A 19,099-nucleotide genomic window follows, 5' to 3' on the forward strand; every position below is an offset into this window, starting at 1 on the left:
GGGGGGGGGGGGGGGGGGGGGGGGGGGGGGGGGGGGGGGGGGGGGGGGGGGGGGGGGGGGGGGGGGGGGGGGGGGGGGGGGGGGGGGGGGGGGGTGTTTTCGCCCAAATGAAAACTCAGAAAGCCTCTCATACACATGATTCGAATAATAGATCCAAAATCAAAATGCGGATTTATCCCGAAAATCCATTGTTTCATTCTATTAATTTTGGAGTTATCCAAAGCAAAACGTCGTCAAAAGACCTCTGTCGTAGCAAATGTTCTCAACTATAATCGAGAACATAATAATCAGAAAAACTACCAAATTCGTACAGATTAACAGTTCCCACTAAAGAGAAAAATGAAGCCTCGAACGATCTGAGTCACTGAAATGTGCAGAAATTCCTCTATTTGTTTACAGATCTTCCACGAAGAGAAGCTCCACTATTCAAAGAGTACTGAGAAACAAAAACATACCAAAAATCCTGACAACAGTGACTACAACGACACAAACCCGCTCAATAAGTGAGGACGAATGTCTGACGGAGGAAGACGATAACCCCCCGAGTTCCTCTGGACCCCCGCGAACCCCAAAACTCTCCTCAAACTCTAGAAAAACATGTCAGAAAGCCTCTCGAACACCTCGAAAACCTCAAACGTACTTGTGCATGCACTGCAATTTCTCGTCGAAACGAAAAAAATCCCTCAACATTCATATGTACGACACCCACCCAGAGCTGTCCACCACCACAACCACCACCACCACCACCACCAAGAAACGTTCTACCATCAATAAAGAGTGCATCGAGGCAGCACGGATGGAGGTGGACGGAAAAATCTATTACCACTGCAACGATTGTGGAAAAAATCTTTTTTCTCCATATACATTTTCTTGGCACATGAGAATTCACACTGGAGAGCGTCCTTTCACCTGTCACTTATGTGGAAAGCAATTTCGAGTGAATCAGGGATTGGCTAGACACTTGAAGGAGACTCACGCAAGGATAAAGAATTTTCCGTGTGACATCTGCAATCGAATGTTCGCGACGAAACGAAATGTTGAGGATCACCGGAGGATTCATACTGGGGAACGGCCGTACATTTGCAATGTTTGTGGGAAGACGTTTAAGCAGAAAGCATCATTATTTGTGCATAATAGAACACACAGTGATGTTTTTCCGTTCAAGTGTAATTATTGTGACCAAGTTTTCAGAACGAGACCGGCACTGATGGTGCATGTCACTAAGCACACGGGGGAGAAACCCCACTTGTGTGATGTTTGCGGGAGGGCTTTTAGGATCAAATATGAACTGAAGCGACATCGATTGATTCATTCTGATGAAAAACCATGGGAGTGTGCGGATTGCGGACTTGGATTTAGACAGAAACGTTATTTGGTGAATCATAAGAAACACCATAGAGATATTGCTGGGCGCAGTCAAGAGTGAACATGTTGCTCAAGGAAGCCGAGAAGCGGAAAATAAAACCAAATGAATTCCATCAACAACTAAAATAAAATATCAGTAATGTTCAGATTGTAAATTCTATCCGTCATCAGTATATTACTTTACTCACTGGTAATATAATTTACTGCTAGAAAGTCTTGCGAAACGATTTGATCATGCCATTCACCTAATGCGGTGAGATCTGTATGAAATTGTATTCAGAATTCATTCAATTCAAATTGGCATAATAAAGGTAAGTGGTGGTATAGACGAATTGGCATGGACTTGAATTTAAACGGTTCCCGAATTTGATCTCTCGCTTGAAAATGTCTTGGTCAAAATTACCGCATGAAAATTTCCACTGAAAACATGCTCCCTTTCAAGAAAAAATATTTCCGCGTAAAAGTTTCCTCGGCGACCATTAGTTATCGCAAAAGTCGCGCATATAATTAATTGACCTTGATGAACTGAATGACTCATCGGAATTTATTAAAAAACGAATATAAAATTTCACTTCTATACAACAGGATGTGTGCGTTATTTGACACGGAGGCAGGACTATTTAACCCCTCACATAAGGGGCGCTGTTGTTACTAAGCGCGTCGGACGCTTAACCCTTCGTCACTCGTGTGGCACTGCCCGACGTGGTTACTCGCATCACGGCGCCGCGCCGTAATGTAAATTTTTACAAAAAAACTCGCCAAGAACGGGTCCGAGCGTTCTGTTTACAAAAAGTGGTTGAAGCACCTAAAAAATCACGCTAAGTTGGTTGATTTGGAATTTTTATTAAATAGTTTTTATTATTTTATTTTCATAATTTCCATTTTTTCGTTGGTTTTCCTTAGTTGTATTCAGAACCTGTATATATTCAGTGCTTGGCATTTTTCGTGATTTCACCACTTTTTGTGAACAGAACGCTCGGCCCGTTCTTGACGTGTTTTTTTTTTCAAAAATTTATCTTTGTTTTTGAGGAGATTTCATATATTTTTGTAATGCCCTATCTTTAATCCTGCAATTCATTACATAGAGAGTAACGCTCGTCCTGAGCGAGTATTATTCTGCTATTTTTTTTCGTGGTGATTCACCCGTTCTTGTTAACATATTTTTTCTGAATAATGAGAGAACCTGAGGAAAAGTGAACGGTTTGTCATCGACTCGAAATCGCAACATCTTTGTTAATAAACAAGGATATCAAGGATGTCGAGAAATACACAATTAAAGATCATAACAAGAGCTCCACTTGGCTCCATTTGGATGGTATTGTAGTCACGGGTTTTCAAGCATAGGTAAACGGCGCGTTAGACAACAGCCAACTCCTTACACTCATTCGAAATTAGTAGCAGTGGTACCAAGTTTCCTCTATAATTTCCATTTAGAGGGCTTAGAGAAAGGAATCGACGAAAATCCCAACGGCTTCATGAAAAAATTATTTTCTCAGTCAATTATTGTTTATAAACTTTGAGAAAATGACAATAGGGATTCGACTGATAGATGGAACCATTTATGAAATCTAAAATGTGCTGGGATGGGATAAACACCGCAAAAAAAAAGTAATAGTATATTACGCAATAAGTGCGTAATGGGTTTTTTGGCTCGTGGGAAGTTGTAAAACGAGCCGAAGTCGAGTTTTAAAATCCCACGAGTCAAAAAACACCATTACGCACGAGTTTCGTATACTATTTTATGTCATAGGGCCCAGAATCCGCGATTCTACCGAGCGAAGCGAGGTTAGAATCGCGTGATTCTGGGCACCTATGGCATAAAGATATTTCGCGTATAATATGGTAGTAGCGTATCCGTTTTTGGCGACGGGACCCAACTGTGTCCTTTGATCTGAGCGCGCCGTTGCCACAATTCATTCGGAGAGTGGAATCGCGCGGAGATCTTTCCACTCTTCTGATCTCTCCGCAGCCACGAATCCCGGAAAAAATAGACCATGGAAAAAAGAGACCAAGGGAAATTTTTAAGTTGGGTGAGTTTTAACACGTTTTGGGTGTGTGGCCTCTTTTTTCCTGGTCTATTTTTTCCGCCTACCTTTTTTTTCAAGTTAGACTAGGACTGAATTTTCTCTAATCAGGGGCTTTGGCCGTGGTCAGAAATGGCAGAATATGCTTTTAGATAAAATCAGTGAGATATATACATTTTTGCATATTTTTTAATGAGTTTAAAAAAAAATAGAAGTTCACCGGTGCCGTGGACGCGAGTAACGAAGGGTTACTCAAATATCACTCAAATCTGAACGCTTTTGATGAATGGATAATAGTAAAACCGATATGTAATTAAACCTACAGTATCCTTTTTGCTGATGTTGCTTGTTCGGTTACATTATTATTCATAGTTTCGGAAATATTCAATTTCGAAGAGAGTCTTCCATTTAGACTAGGGTCGCTGTGTGGCGGCGGCGCCTTACATGAGAGCACATAGTTCATTCGACATCCAATTTATTCAACACGGACACAGTGTTTTTTCTATATTAATATAATTTCCTTCACACAGAATGTTTTTGTACAGAACAGAAGTGCACAAGCCAATTTGTCACATGCCTATCTACGAATTTCCGAAAAGTTTTTGCTGAAATTTCCGGCACACTTTTTAGAAATTTTTATCACATTTTAGTTTTATTGACATTTTAAGGCATTTCGTCATTGAAAATTCCGAATTTAACGGAGGAATTGATGAGATCTGTACATTTCAGTTAAATTATTCCTTGAAAATTACTAGAAATCAAGAAACATCCGGGAAATATATTTGTGAATTTTCAATTCATTGAATATTTCTACTCCGACACTGAATGTTCATGATTTCATTGGAAATTCAACTAGGTTGAAGAATTCTTATCTCAATACTCTTCAAAAATTTGGAATTTCATTAATTTTCAGTGAAATCAGAAATTTAATGATTTTTCCCCGTTGAATTGCATTCAATGTCACTCCCTTAAAAATGACTAGTGGACGATTCATGAAATTTCAATTCTTTTTTCTAACAGTGTGTTGAACATTCAGTGTAATTTACAAGTGTTCAATTCATGGATATATCGCTGTTACTGGACAGTGTCGATAAACATATGAAGGACTAGCGCGTATAGTTCTGTTTTGTGAGAAAACAATTTGTACCTGTGAAATGACAGTCAGGGTTGGGCATATGTGGAAGATAGAAGTTTTCGACGTGACATTGTTGAATACCGGGAATTTGCCGATAAACCGTCAGAAACTGTAAAAAAACGTCGAAAAGTGTCATTAACCTCCCTAACTTCACAACTCAGTTATTTTATATTCAATGCCAGTTATATCATATTCGCCAGAAAAGTTTTTTGTCATTCCGGCCGTGAGGCAGCGCTTCACGGACGCTCCGCGTCCGTGAATCTCTGCCTACGGTCGTCATAACAAAAAATACTGTTCGTCATACGAACAAAAAAAACTTTTCTAGCTCATATGATTGCAGCTCTCGCCTTCGGCTCGGGCTGCAAACTCATATTCGCCAGAAAAGTTTCTTTCGGCCTAGTGACGAAATATACTATTTTCGGCCTAATGACGATACTATTATGTCGCTATGGCAAAAGCGACTTTTCTCCCTCTGGTGGCCGTTTAGCAAACTCTCTCACTCTCGTATTCTAAATGCCGCAAGATAGTAGTTCATAATTATTCCACCAGATGCTCCGGACGGTTTCGCGATCGCCAATTCGGCCCGATAACTCGCGATTCTAACTTCGCTGCGCTCGGTTGGGAGAGCACCCGATGCGTAATCGGAAGGTCCCGGATTCAAATCCCGGTGCGGACTATCCATTTTCTTCAGTACAAATTTTCTGGTTATTGATATTAAGAATAATCCCGTTTCCCCTCTTACCTCATCTAAATCCCATCCACTCATTTCCTATGAGGTCACAAAGATGTGGAATGCTATATAAATTTCCTTCTTTAATCTAAACCTCAGGTTTATTAATTTACTTGCCCAACCCTGATGACAGTGTATAGAAACAGTTATGTAAGATAGCTATGTGCACATCTACAAATGTGTAGGTGTGAGGAATTATCTTTTAATGTTTGAATTTGTTTTTTTTTTGTTAAAAAATTTCGAAGAAATTGATAGATTGAAAGATGCTTAATGAAGAAACGTGTGAAATCATTTGCTATTTTTTGATTAATTTATTATTGAATTGGTTATGTATTGAATTTCTTTTGTATTGAATTCCGGTGTGTTAAATTTTTTTATTGAAATTGGTTTGTGTTAAACAGACGTGAAACCCTCGAAACTCATTTGACATTGATAATTACAAAAAGCCAAGCAGTGGACTGTGCCTATCACCATTTTTAGTAATTTCATTGGTAGTAAGCTCCCAAATGGATCCATAGCAATTCCATTTTTTAAATGAAAAATCACAATTTCACATCAATATTTGATAGCAGTTCATCGAAGATTTACGAACCTTAAAATAGACCACACTTTTTGTATCAGTCATTGACATACAATAAAATAGACAAGAATATAATTGTATTTTATATAACTTTTCTAGTCGTCCAGATCTGAAAATCATTGACTAAATGTCGACGTGCCATTTTCTTCAAAAAATGATTGTCAGATGAATCGCTCTATGCCAAGATGTACTCAATCGATTGACACAAAATTTTATACACAAGTTTGACTCGATAAAATTGATTAGTAGTCACAATTTCAGATGTTATTCCACTTTTTACGCGTACTATGGAAGTATTATGGAGTAAGTGGTAAATTGCTTTTGTCACAATATAGTCAATATATTTTTCCGTATTGCTTTTCACTTTTTCTCGTCCGGGGATTGGTATTGGCTCTTCCCTAAACTCGTAAAAGTGAAGATCACTATGGAAAGATATTGTGTCGTTATAGTTTTTATACTTGCTACGAGTAAAAAATTCCATAACGATGGGCTGCAGCTTTCCATGGAAATATACCACTTGTTATTAAATTAGTAATTTGCTTCCGAGTGGAATTTCTGTGAGGATATTTTTTAAATTGAATTCAATGATTCATCGAATTCGACATTGCTCCAACGTTGACAGCCAACATTGGCCCCACGTCAACAACCAACATTGCATCAATGCTGGCAGCCAGCATTACCCGAACATTGGCAGCCAACATATCCCCAACGTTAGTAGCCAACATTATGTCTACGTTGGCAGCCAACATTGCGTCAACGTTAACATTTTATATATTGGTTTATTGGAATACTGGTTGCAAAATAATTTTTTTCACAATAAACTCGGTCTCGATGGCATTGGGAAGAGTATTTTAAATCACAATTGAATCCATTTCAACCGAAGCCAAAACTAGTTATCCTGACACACAAAATTTGCAATTTCTGACTTGATGAATACTTCCATTCACAAGCAAAAAATGCAAATATCTCGAACGCTTTATATGAACGAGTATATGCACATTTTGATGAGTTTTGATAGGATACAGCAAAGCCCAGATACGAATTGCCAAGGCTGCTAAGGCTTCACAAGGTCATCTACGAGGCTCAATTCAGGCCTTATCCAAGCCTCAATTACAGTAGAGGCTTCGTATAAGATACCTCTCTATAAGATACCTCGCGCTCTGAGCGCTCAAGGCCTACCTCCACTCTCGGCACTTTTATCGCCTCCCGAATGTTTATGTTCCTTGAGTTTCTTATAAGATACCTATGGCCCCGCTCATTTTTCAACGGGAATAGAGTAATTATAAATATCACACGGTGTTCAGGGTCAAATGGGAGGGACGGACGAAGTTATCATGAGAGTCTAATAACCTTAAGGGGGTCACACCAATTTTTTCAAGTAATGGAAACATACATCGATTTTTTTTCACCTTTCGCATCGAAAAATCGTAATTTTTCGTCTGTGATTATTCTCGAGTCCACCAACAATCCTCCAACATCAGCTGCCATTCTATCACGCGGGGTTATGTTTAGAGAGAAAAGGGAACGCGGGGGACACCAATTTAGAACATTAAACACATAAATGGATTAGTGATCGATATTTATTCAGTAAAAATGAAAATTTCATTGAATTCGGGCGCAACGAGCGAGGTATCTTACTTGAAACCCGCTTATCCCTATTTTTCTCCTCTCTATGGGCGCGCGTAGGGACCCATAGGAGTTCCCGGTAGTGATGCCGCGAGAGACTTTACGAGACAATACTTTGGAGAGATGGTCTCGGTCTCAATAAACATGCAAATCTTTAGTCTCGTCCCAGTCTCGAAATACGCAGTACCGACTCCTCTCGTGATGACTTCACAAGTCAATTTATCTCATTTCGATTTCAAGTTTTTCGTATTTTTAATGTAAAATCGTGGTTTTTGTCGTTCTTTGTCTCGTCTCGATTTTCTACGTATAAAAAACGCGAAAAACTGGAAACTGAAGTGAGATAAATTGACTCGGAGTCATCACGACAGAAGTCGATACTGCATGTTTCGAGCATCACTATGTCAAAAGTAGAGACCACTGGAAATAAACGTCTATAACTCGACGAAAAAAAATCGTGAAAATATGGGACTAATTGCACTGTGTAATATAAGTATTTCACTCGCCCAATACGAAGTTTCAAGTTTTTAATTTGATTAGTTTCTTTATAATCGGTGTGAGAAACCGAAAAACCCCCGATTTTCAGGGTCCGTAAAAGTCGGCAGACTTTGAACTGCTACCAAACGTATGAAATTTTTTTTTTTAATCGTCAATTTCCATAGATTCGTTGAACCCTTGGGAAGCCAACGAGAGAAGAAAAAACTCAATATTGTAATAATTATTTATTTAATTAACAGACATGTCGACTGCGGCTATCTCGTTGTAGAATTGCCGAACCAACCTGAAAAAAAACGATGGATTCTGAATTCAATGTAAAACACATTCGGTCAATATTTTTCTAATAAACAATCTGCGTTGATTTTTAAAAAATGGAGAAAATTCGTAAAAAAAAAGTGCTGTTGAAACGATCATAATTCGTTATGGGGTTTATGGGCCCGCTCACCGTCGGTCCCTCAAAATTGAAAACACATGTGCGCCTGCCTACCTCTTTCAGGGACGTCGACAATAGTTACCGTCGTTTGGGCCCTCTGGGGGCAAGCAATGTACAGTGTATTTGCGCCTCAAAGCGCCCAAACGACTGTAACTGGTAATATTTTTCTAATAAACCATCTGTGTTGATTTAAAAAAAAATGGAGGAAATTCGTCAAAAAAAAGTGCTGTTAAAACGATCATAACTCGTTATGGGGTTTATAGGCCTACTCACCGTCGGTCCCTCAAAATTGAAAACACATGTGCGCCTGTCTACCTCTTTCAGGGATGTCGATACCAGTTACCGTCATTTGGGCCCTCTAGGGGCAAGCAATGTACAGTGTATTTGCTCCCCAAAGGGCCCAAACGACTGTAACTGGTATCGACGTCCCTGAAAGAGGTAGGCAGGCGCACATGTGTTTTCAATTTTGAGGGACCGACGGTGAGCAGCCCTATAAACCCCATAACGAATTATGATCGTTTCAACAGCACTTTTTTTTTACGAATTTTCTCCATTTTTTAAAAATCAACGCAGATTGTTTATTAGAAAAATATTGACCGAATGTGTTTTACATTGAATTCAGAATCCATCGTTTTTTTTCAGGTTGGTTCGGCAATTCTACAACGAGATAGCCGCAGTCGACATTTCTATTAATTAAATAAATAATTATTAGAATATTGAGTTTTTTCTTCTCTCTGTTACGTACCCTGTACGTATGAGGATCATTGGATAGTGTTACGTACCCTGTACGTATGAGGATCTTGGATAATTCTATTATCGATCCTCACTGTTTAAGAGGTTTCGCGGGGGACCTAACTGGACAACGACCATATGGCGAAAGTGTGCTGTTACGATTCAACTAGGGGAAAAACGCCTAAAAATAAATACGAGTTATGATACGACTCTTATCAGGGGACGGGATCGGAACGAAGGATGGTCTTCGCGTGTCCCATGTCAATTAGGAGAAGCAGATGGTTGACTATTCCCTTCACAAAATTTGGGAAAAACTACGCAAGCTCAGACGGAAAATGAGGAGGCCTAATGTCACCTAATCACCAATCAACGGGCTCCGTGAAGGGATAGGAGAAACGTCACAACCAATCCCTGAATAATATCCAAAGAAATCCAATAATTAGGCGGATACCTGGAGAAGACAACGGTGAAAACAGGGGGAAGTTTCCAAAACCTTCTACCCCTGATGATACATTTTCGACTCAATATAAAAAGGTAGCCACGACGCGGAAAAGTCAGTTCGAAGTTCGAAAGGTCAGAATCAACAGTTCGAAGCCTTGAAATTATAGCCCGAAGTCTCCAGAATCGCTATTCAAACTCATATTCCCAGTACAAAGTAGTGGTCCCTTTCATCAGAACGAGTCAACTGTCGAAGGGTCCAACCTGACGAAATAATATTCTATTATTTCACCGTTCATCAAGATCGGCCATTCCTTCGGCTTTCCAGTCTACTCGAGCAGATCAACTATCGATCGACGGTTCACCAACCTCTGAGGACGCTTCTGCAGAGCCCAACAGAACGGACAGATTCAACTCAACCACAGAGCACTCCTTCCGATCCCCCTAAATTCGATCAACCAATTGTAAGTGTCTATGTCTTTTATTATCCTATTTCTCTACTTTTCTATCTTCCTATTTTTCGGTGCTATTTTAGTGGATTGTACGATTTTACATGACAGAAAACCGGATAAATAATCAATATTATCTTTTCCCTCTATATATATTCTCACAGCCGAATGAGCAATATTAATGAGGAATTGTTCAATAGATATTAAATTCAACTCTCCGTCTATCCATTCAATTCCGTGATCAATGCGGGTTAATCTGCGATTATAATTTACTACAGTTTTCTCCAAGTCCTTTAGAGAGCACGGGGGTTTAATTAATCAGTGGTTCCCGGTTGGGCTATCCAATAATAGTATTGCCATTTCCCTAGGCCACAGTTCGTATTCTTTGGTGGCGTGATGCTGAATGTCAATCACATATGTCTGCATTTTTCCCGATAGCGCCACTTTCTGTTAAGATCCCATAGAGCAAGGCTATGTTTTTTTTATAATAATTGTAAGAATGCAGTATTGATAGAACAAAAAAGATAGTTTATAAGAAATTTTTTTTTTTATTAATTTTCCATTGATTTTAATGAGTCGAAGTGTATATATGTTTTTTTATGGAAGAAAAATTTTCAGTTTGTTAGTTACAAGATTTCTACAGAGACAACAGTTGGTTAGTTTCTCGGCGCATTGGTTGCATGTCAAAGTGTAGCCGCAAGGAATGAAAGCGGTGTCTAAGTTGTGCTCGAGACATAGTCTGCACAATAATGTGACGTCGGCTTCTGTATCTTCTATTATTTCGCAACGGGATACTTCTTCCTTAATAGGCAATTTCTTCCTAATGATAGTGGTGTATGTAATTTTAATTACTGATGTTCTAATTTTTTGAGTATTCTTCTGACAAATGGCTGAGACAATGCGCGATTCTCTATCAATAGGTTGGGCTCTAGGGTAGTATATATTCGGTACCGACGGAATATCGGCGGGGAATTCCCCCAAGGGTACGTTACCGCATGGCAAGTTTCTGACGAATCTACAACAAGGTTTACACTGACTATGCATGTCGAGAGGGATATCATCTTCCTCGAAAATTTTCAATTCGATTTCACATTCAAAGCATATAATTGTGTCGTTTTCACCGTTATAATAGAATCCGGCAGCAGCTAGGGTTCTCGGGGTTAGACAATGATTAGTCCCTGGAAGCTATGGCCAATCATTGTAGCTTCGGAGTCGCATTAACTCGTCCCTGAAGTCCATTTTCTGGAACTATTATTTTTCTTTTGATCAATAATAAGACACTAAGATAAATCAAGTCTAGAGACTCTTGATTTCAGGCACACAAAAAGAGTAAGAAATATATAATGATTAATGATTATTGTTATTATTTTGTGGGGAAAAAAATATCCTAAGAGGTAGAATATTTACTATTATTACCTTTTATGGAATAAAAATTTGAATTTTATTTGTCAAAACTACTCCGCAGTAGCAACAAATGATGAGATCTTTTGAACATTTTACACACGTTAAGGCGTGTTCACAGGGTCATAAGAGTACGTTTGTATTATTTTCAAAACAGATTTTACATTTTAATGACTCATTTAGCGGTTTGTTATTTAAGTTTGATTCTGATTGGCTAGTAGGGGAGGGTGGGGCAAAACGGCCCCCCTTCAATTGTCAATAACTTGTGAATGACATTGTGAAAATTCCCAACTTCATTTTGAAGATAATTTTTCATTCTTCAAAACGAGCTCTAACTCATCCCAATCGGATTATTGAATCGGAAAATATTGACGATTGAAGGGGGGCCGTTTTGCCCTATCCTCCCCTAGTAGTAGTGGCAGAATCTTCCGTCATCACCTAAGATGGAGGTTTTTTAACTTTAGGACCATCCAGTAGTTGTACGGAAAATGGACCGCGAATTGTATATTCTCCAATTGTATTATTAGGTCGATATTCGGGTATTGGAATTGTGGCAGGATCGACCCCAATTGGTACATTCCCACAGAATTCGCCTCTGATAAATCTACATGCTGACCGCCATCTCCAATGATCCGCAAGTAGATCATCTCGCTCTTCCCATTCTTTTACTATCATTTTACACTCGAAACATTGAACAGCATCGTCTTCCCCTATGAAGTAGTAGCCCGCAGCCGCGAGTAGTTGGGGGGTGAGGAATGGGTCTACCCAATCCGTATGGGGCCATCCGGTGTAACTCTGGAGTCTTTTAATTTCTTCTCGATATTCCAGTTTCTGAAATCCGTTCCATTTCTAATTGGGATTACGCAAATTATTATTTATTACTTACAGGAATTATGTATTGTTTATATATATTCACTAAAACAAATTCTGTAACGCTTGAAAAGTAAAGGTTTAATTTTTTTATCCAATTCTTGACCGAACGTATTATCGATTTTACTAGGATCTAAATACTCGCTCAATTCCTTTGAAGTGATTCGTTCATTATTTAGGAATAATGGATCTTTTCCCAGTGTTTTGAGTATTTCCTCATCATATTTTAACATCAGAGTTTCTATTAATTCACTATTCAAAAATATAGGGCAATTAGGTGAATTAAAGAAATGTTTGAGAAGAGGCGATTCGTGGTTTTGGCTCATAATCATCTATTACAAATGGACAAGCAAGGCAGTGTACGCGTAATTTGTAACCAAAGTAGGCTAGTCCTGCCCTGGCGAGAGTCAGTTTTATATTGAAGTTTTTAGAAGGAAAATCCTTAAAGGTATTTAATCGTTCTTCCCAATATTCGAAGTCGTGATGAGATTTAAGTTTCCGAAAACTTTTGTCTAGGAATCCGTTTGTCATTATTTCGGGTGGTTTATTGTGGGTACGAGTTCGTGGAGACGTTTGCTTGTGTGGGCGTCGGGGCGCCATTCCTGTCCGACGGTAGTAATTCTGGAAGTGCATGGAGTGCATGGAAGATTTAATAGAGAACAAACTGAAGATGCTGAATCATGCCGTTTTTGAATATCGTTCCCAGGCAACCATAGACTTAGTTTAATTCCACAGCAAAAGCATATAACTTCATTGTCTTCACCAGAGTAGAAAAATCCTTTTCTAGCTAATAATACAGGGGATAAATGTTGAGAAACCCAAGTGAAGAAAGAGTGGATCCGAACATCAATACGACGAAATTGAGGATGTACAATATTAGAATTACTTGGTATTCGTGTTTGTTGGTTTCTATCTCGGGACATTGGCGGTAATAAAGAAGAATGATTAGGTTGAGGGGTTTGAAACCCATTTACAATGCGTGTCATTTTTGCTACGTTCATCATTGAGCATTGATAATTTTTTCCGAGACAATTTAGGGTCTGATGAAGTTTGTAAGTTTCGAAAAAATAGGAAAAGGGTTGACAGTATGCGAGAGAAACATTCAAGACAACAACTCTTTGATAGGGATACGTATGTAGATAACTCGCCATCTTAGGGTGAATAACATAGATGGTAGTGGTTTCTGGCGGGATAACCGCGCATAACCCTTTTAATTTTTGATGATCGAGGCGAGGTGTATTCCAACGAAGCCCGTGTTTATTTGTAGTTAACCATTCGTTAACAATTTGTGAACGCTCACTAAGGCTTTCCCAGGGACAGGGGCTTCTACGATGGCGTGAATGCTCGTGGAGTAATCTAAAGTAACTCATGCAATTTCATTTGGTATGAACCACATGCAATCATCGGTGTATCCCTGGGAGTCGAAAACTATCGGACTGAGTGGGCTCATTTTTAATTTTCTGTAAATGTTCGGGACCCCTCAATTTTTTTTTAAAAACAATATATTTTTTTCGTAATTTATCAAAAAATTCTGCATTATCCAATAAAGATTTTGGATTAATAGCAGTATCAATTAATTTTGGAATAGTCCCCGTAGGTTCAGTTACTTGGGCTGTAGAAACAGTAAATGGTAATGAGTTCGAAGTAATAACTGAACAGAGGAGATCGGCATTATTATTGGAAGTTGATATTGCCGAGGCGTCTTCCGTGCCTATAGTATTATTTTCCGCAGTACTCAATGCAAATGTCCCGTCATCGCTCAACGTCCCGATGGGTGGAGTACGTACTAGTATCATTTTCGCTTCTACTTCCTTTGTTTCTAAATCCTTTAAACTCTGGGTAATTTTTTTATTCGGTTTTCTACTATCTTTTGGAATCTGGATTATTAACCTCTTCTCCATTATATAGATCCTGCAACCATGTTAACCTGCTAGTCGATTATTATGAGGGGCAATTGGATATAGTGTCTACTCCAATGCCAGAAGTGCTTAGATTAGCTGTTCGCCACCTTAAGTCTCTTCGTCCTTGAATGATTATTATGTATCATCACCTTTGTCACTGAATTTCATTGCTATATACGTTTAGTTAAATCTGATTTTGTTATCCCCATCATGATTACAGTTATGCTGTAGTTAATTATGTATCTTAATCATATTTTTGACCCTATAATTGGCCTTGAGCTGTTGGGTCTGTATAAAGCAATAAATGAATAAATAAATACATAAATAAATAAATAAATCTTTTGGTGTAAATTGTTTGCCACTACGCGTTATCATAATCGTTCCTTTTTAAAAACATCGAGTCCCTGTTCGGGCGCCAAAATTTCGTTGTGGACAACCGTGTCTTGAGTGAGAGCGAGAGAGAAAGAATATCTACCTGCTGACTCTTACCTGACCGTTACCAGTCACGACTAGAAGTCTCTGTGATGATGAGACAAACCGGAGTTTAATTATCTCTTTAGAAAAATTAATCGGGATAGTGATGTTCGGGATAAGGTATTAAAATACGCCAAAAATGTAACACGTAAAGGAAGAGAAAGAGACCAGTTACACCAATTAAATATTTTATTCAATTAAAGGTGACTCAATTTCGCGTAAACCCAGGGTGAGAACCGTCGGAGGAAAAATAGGAAGATAGAAAAGTAGAAAAATAGGATAATAAAGGACATAGACACTTACAATTGGTTGATCGAATTTAGGGGGATCGGAAGGAGTGCTCTGTGGTTGAGTTGAATCTGTCGGTTCTGTTGGGCTCTGCAGAAGCGTCCTCAGAGGTTGGTGAACCGTCGATCGATAGTTGATCCGCTCGAGTAGGCTGGAAAGCCGAAAGAATGGCCGATCTCGATGAACGGTGAAATAATAGAATATTATTTCCTCAGGTTGGACCCTTAGACAGTTGACTCGTTCTGATGGAAAGGGACCACTACTTTATACTGGGAGTATGAGTTTGAATAGCGATTCTGGAGACTTCTGGCTATAACTTCAAGGCTTCGAACTGTTGATTCTGATCTTTCGAACTTCGAATTGACTTTTCCGCGTCGTGGCTCCCTTTTTATATTGAGTCAAAAATGTGTCATCAAGGGTGGAAGTTTCTAGAAACTTCCCCCTGTTTTTACCATTGTCTTCTCCAGGTATCCGCCTAATTATTGGATTTCTTTGGATATTATTCAGGGATTGGTTGTGACGTTTCTCCTATCCCTTCATGGAGCCCGTTGATTAGTGATTAGGTGACATTAAGCCTCCTCATTTTCCATCTGAGCTTGCGTAGTTTTTAGTAAGATCCTCATACGTACAGAGTACGTAACACTATCCAATGATCCTCATACGTACAGGAGTACGTAACACCTCCGGGGATGAANATTATGTATCATCACCTTTGTCACTGAATTTCATTGCTATATACGTTTAGTTAAATCTGATTTTGTTATCCCCATCATGATTACAGTTATGCTGTAGTTAATTATGTATCTTAATCNCATACCTGGAATTCACATGTTTACAAAATGTAGTTATAATAGTTTGTGAAATACATTTTATGCATAGTCACACTGAACATTAATTGTTATTGTTTACACATTTTTTATCTTTTTTTTTAAAGCACACAATAAAGTCACTCAAAACCACATATCGTCTACGCTTAATATGTATTTCTTTCTTGTAACATCCAATCTAATACACACATAATGAGAAAAATGTATTGTTTTGCGAGTTTTCCCTTGTTTTAACACACATACACACAAGAGAGTGATATATATATAATCTTTNAAAATGTAACACGTAAAGGAAGAGAAAGAGACCAGTTACACCAATTAAATATTTTATTCAATTAAAGGTGACTCAATTTCGCGTAAACCCAGGGTGAGAACCGTCGGAGGAAAAATAGGAAGATAGAAAAGTAGAAAAATAGGATAATAAAGGACATAGACACTTACAATTGGTTGATCGAATTTAGGGGGATCGGAAGGAGTGCTCTGTGGTTGAGTTGAATCTGTCGGTTCTGTTGGGCTCTGCAGAAGCGTCCTCAGAGGTTGGTGAACCGTCGATCGATAGTTGATCCGCTCGAGTAGGCTGGAAAGCCGAAAGAATGGCCGATCTCGATGAACGGTGAAATAATAGAATATTATTTCCTCAGGTTGGACCCTTAGACAGTTGACTCGTTCTGATGGAAAGGGACCACTACTTTATACTGGGAGTATGAGTTTGAATAGCGATTCTGGAGACTTCTGGCTATAACTTCAAGGCTTCGAACTGTTGATTCTGATCTTTCGAACTTCGAATTGACTTTTCCGCGTCGTGGCTCCCTTTTTATATTGAGTCAAAAATGTGTCATCAAGGGTGGAAGTTTCTAGAAACTTCCCCCTGTTTTTACCATTGTCTTCTCCAGGTATCCGCCTAATTATTGGATTTCTTTGGATATTATTCAGGGATTGGTTGTGACGTTTCTCCTATCCCTTCATGGAGCCCGTTGATTAGTGATTAGGTGACATTAAGCCTCCTCATTTTCCATCTGAGCTTGCGTAGTTTTTAGTAAGATCCTCATACGTACAGAGTACGTAACACTATCCAATGATCCTCATACGTACAGGAGTACGTAACACCTCCGGGGATGAAGGATAAGCAAGGTCCTCCTTGCTTTCACTAAACAGGTCCGTGACGATTGAGCATAAGGAAATGGAATGGTTTAGGAATAAAGGTTGCGGTTTTCATACCTGGAATTCACATGTTTACAAAATGTAGTTATAATAGTTTGTGAAATACATTTTATGCATAGTCACACTGAACATTAATTGTTATTGTTTACACATTTTTTATCTTTTTTTTTAAAGCACACAATAAAGTCACTCAAAACCACATATCGTCTACGCTTAATATGTATTTCTTTCTTGTAACATCCAATCTAATACACACATAATGAGAAAAATGTATTGTTTTGCGAGTTTTCCCTTGTTTTAACACACATACACACAAGAGAGTGATATATATATAATCTTTATAAAGATGTACCAGCTTCGTTTTGTGGTTGTTTAAATTGTATTCCCATATAAGGATTTACAGGCTTGGGAAGAGCTGGATGTGAATAAGCACTCTCAGTTGTTACAAGGGCCACAGAGGCTCGAAAAGGGGAATCATTACGTACATATGCCCCTCTTGCTACATGATTCTCTGATGGACTTTCCTCAGTTCCTATTGCTTCCCGAGCTCCCATACACAATACACAACTACAAATTATATATAAGGCTATTGTCAAGCCGAGAGAAATGCTGATTATTGGATAAGCAAGGTCCTCCTTGCTTTCACTAAACAGGTCCGTGACGATTGAGCATAAGGAAATGGAATGGTTTAGGAATAAGGGTTGCGGTTTTCATACCTGGAATTCACAGATTTACAAAATGCAGTTATAATAGTTTGTGAAATGCATTTTATGCATAGTCAAACTGAACATTAATTGTTATTGTTTACACATTTTTCATCATTTCTTTTCATTATATATAAATAAATAAAATATGTCATCCAAATATTTAATAAGACAGACCAAAATAAATGATTATCGCAAGATGTAAGAAAGGAAATATACGTTACATGTAAAGTTAAAATTATGCATCATACGCAATGCTTCAATAACCGAGTGCGTAGCGTATACGTTTAGTATCCTCAGGGATATGGGTTCGCTCCCCGGCTAGGTAGATAGGACGATATCATTTTAAACTACGATTGAAATCATTTGAAGCATGATATCCAAAACATTCTGATTTTTAACAAATAAATAGATGAATATTTGAATGGAGTCTTAAATAATGACAGGGCTCAACAAAATTAAGCAATTTTTTTTAGATAGAATAAAAACACTATCGAGGCTAGAGAGAGAGAGAGCGAATAATAGACCGGAGAATACAGTTATGCCAATTATTCAAATTCACCGAGCGTATAAAAAAATCAGTACATCAAATTTCTAACCTTTTTAGATCGGTAAAACAGAATCCTGACTTTCTCGGATCGGTAAAACCCAAAAAGAAGAAGAAAAAATATAATAGGTAACTACTTGACCCATCAAAGAAAGGGAAATGGGACCTTTGGGGACCATGAAATCCTGAAAAACTGACTTACCTACTGTTCAAGCCCATTTATTTTCTATTTCTTCCTTAATTCACAACTGATTCAAACTATGATACTAATACTTCTTCAAGTTCTGTTTCAGTTACGACGTTAAATTATACTAAGCCAATCTTTTCCTTATCACCTACATTTCACTCCCTATCCCTAGAACGATATGGGAAGTTGTATTTCTATTAGGAATAATCATTTCTACAACTCGACAAGAACATCAAGGAAGGAAATTTCCCAACCTTCTGGAATTTATCTGGAAGAACTGGGAAAAATCAAAGTCATCAAGGAAACTTGGGGAATCCATACTGGAGGAGAGATAAGTCAATTACATAAATATTCAGAAACTTTAATGCCTACTCTTCGATTATATGCAAAATATTGTTTTTTTCAAACCGTAGAATGTGTAAAATAATTTAAAACTGACACAGTAGGAAATGTACGATCAGGAAATTGCATATATTTGGAATATGACGCTCAGTTATATTCGACCCTGGGGTACATCTTATACTGATTCGGGATTGTCAAATATTCCCGCCCGTGAAAATTCACTCGGTTCCCCCACTCAATCTACTATCGCTGGACATCAGCGAGAGCTACTGAACATCTCAGCGACGTTACCTCGCTCTCTTGCCTTCGAACCACTAAGCCAAACGGTCAGTTATTATATTCATTCGCAATTACATCGAATTTTGATAGTTAGGGACGCTCGAGCGATAG

The 19,099-nt window shown here is 38.4% G+C and overlaps 1 protein-coding gene across 3 annotated transcripts in view; it reads left to right on the forward strand.

Moving 5' to 3' along the window:
- The window catches only part of LOC107038502 (zinc finger protein OZF), a 42,548-nt gene that overhangs the window by 7,089 nt on the left and 16,360 nt on the right, over positions 1-19,099 (forward strand). The window contains exon 4 of one of the 3 annotated variants that reach the window (XM_015257641.2): positions 400-1,744. The exons of the other annotated variants lie outside the window; for them this stretch is intronic. Within the exon in view, the coding sequence (XP_015113127.1) occupies positions 400-1,426 (1,027 nt within the window). The 3' untranslated portion in view covers positions 1,427-1,744. Of the gene's footprint in view, positions 1-399; positions 1,745-19,099 lie in introns of those variants that run through there. 3 annotated transcript variants of the gene reach the window in all.

Source organism: Diachasma alloeum, unplaced genomic scaffold (assembly GCF_001412515.2).
Source record: "Diachasma alloeum isolate Michigan unplaced genomic scaffold, Dall2.0 Dall_scaffold_00284, whole genome shotgun sequence".
NCBI classification, from domain to species: domain Eukaryota; kingdom Metazoa; phylum Arthropoda; class Insecta; order Hymenoptera; family Braconidae; genus Diachasma; species Diachasma alloeum.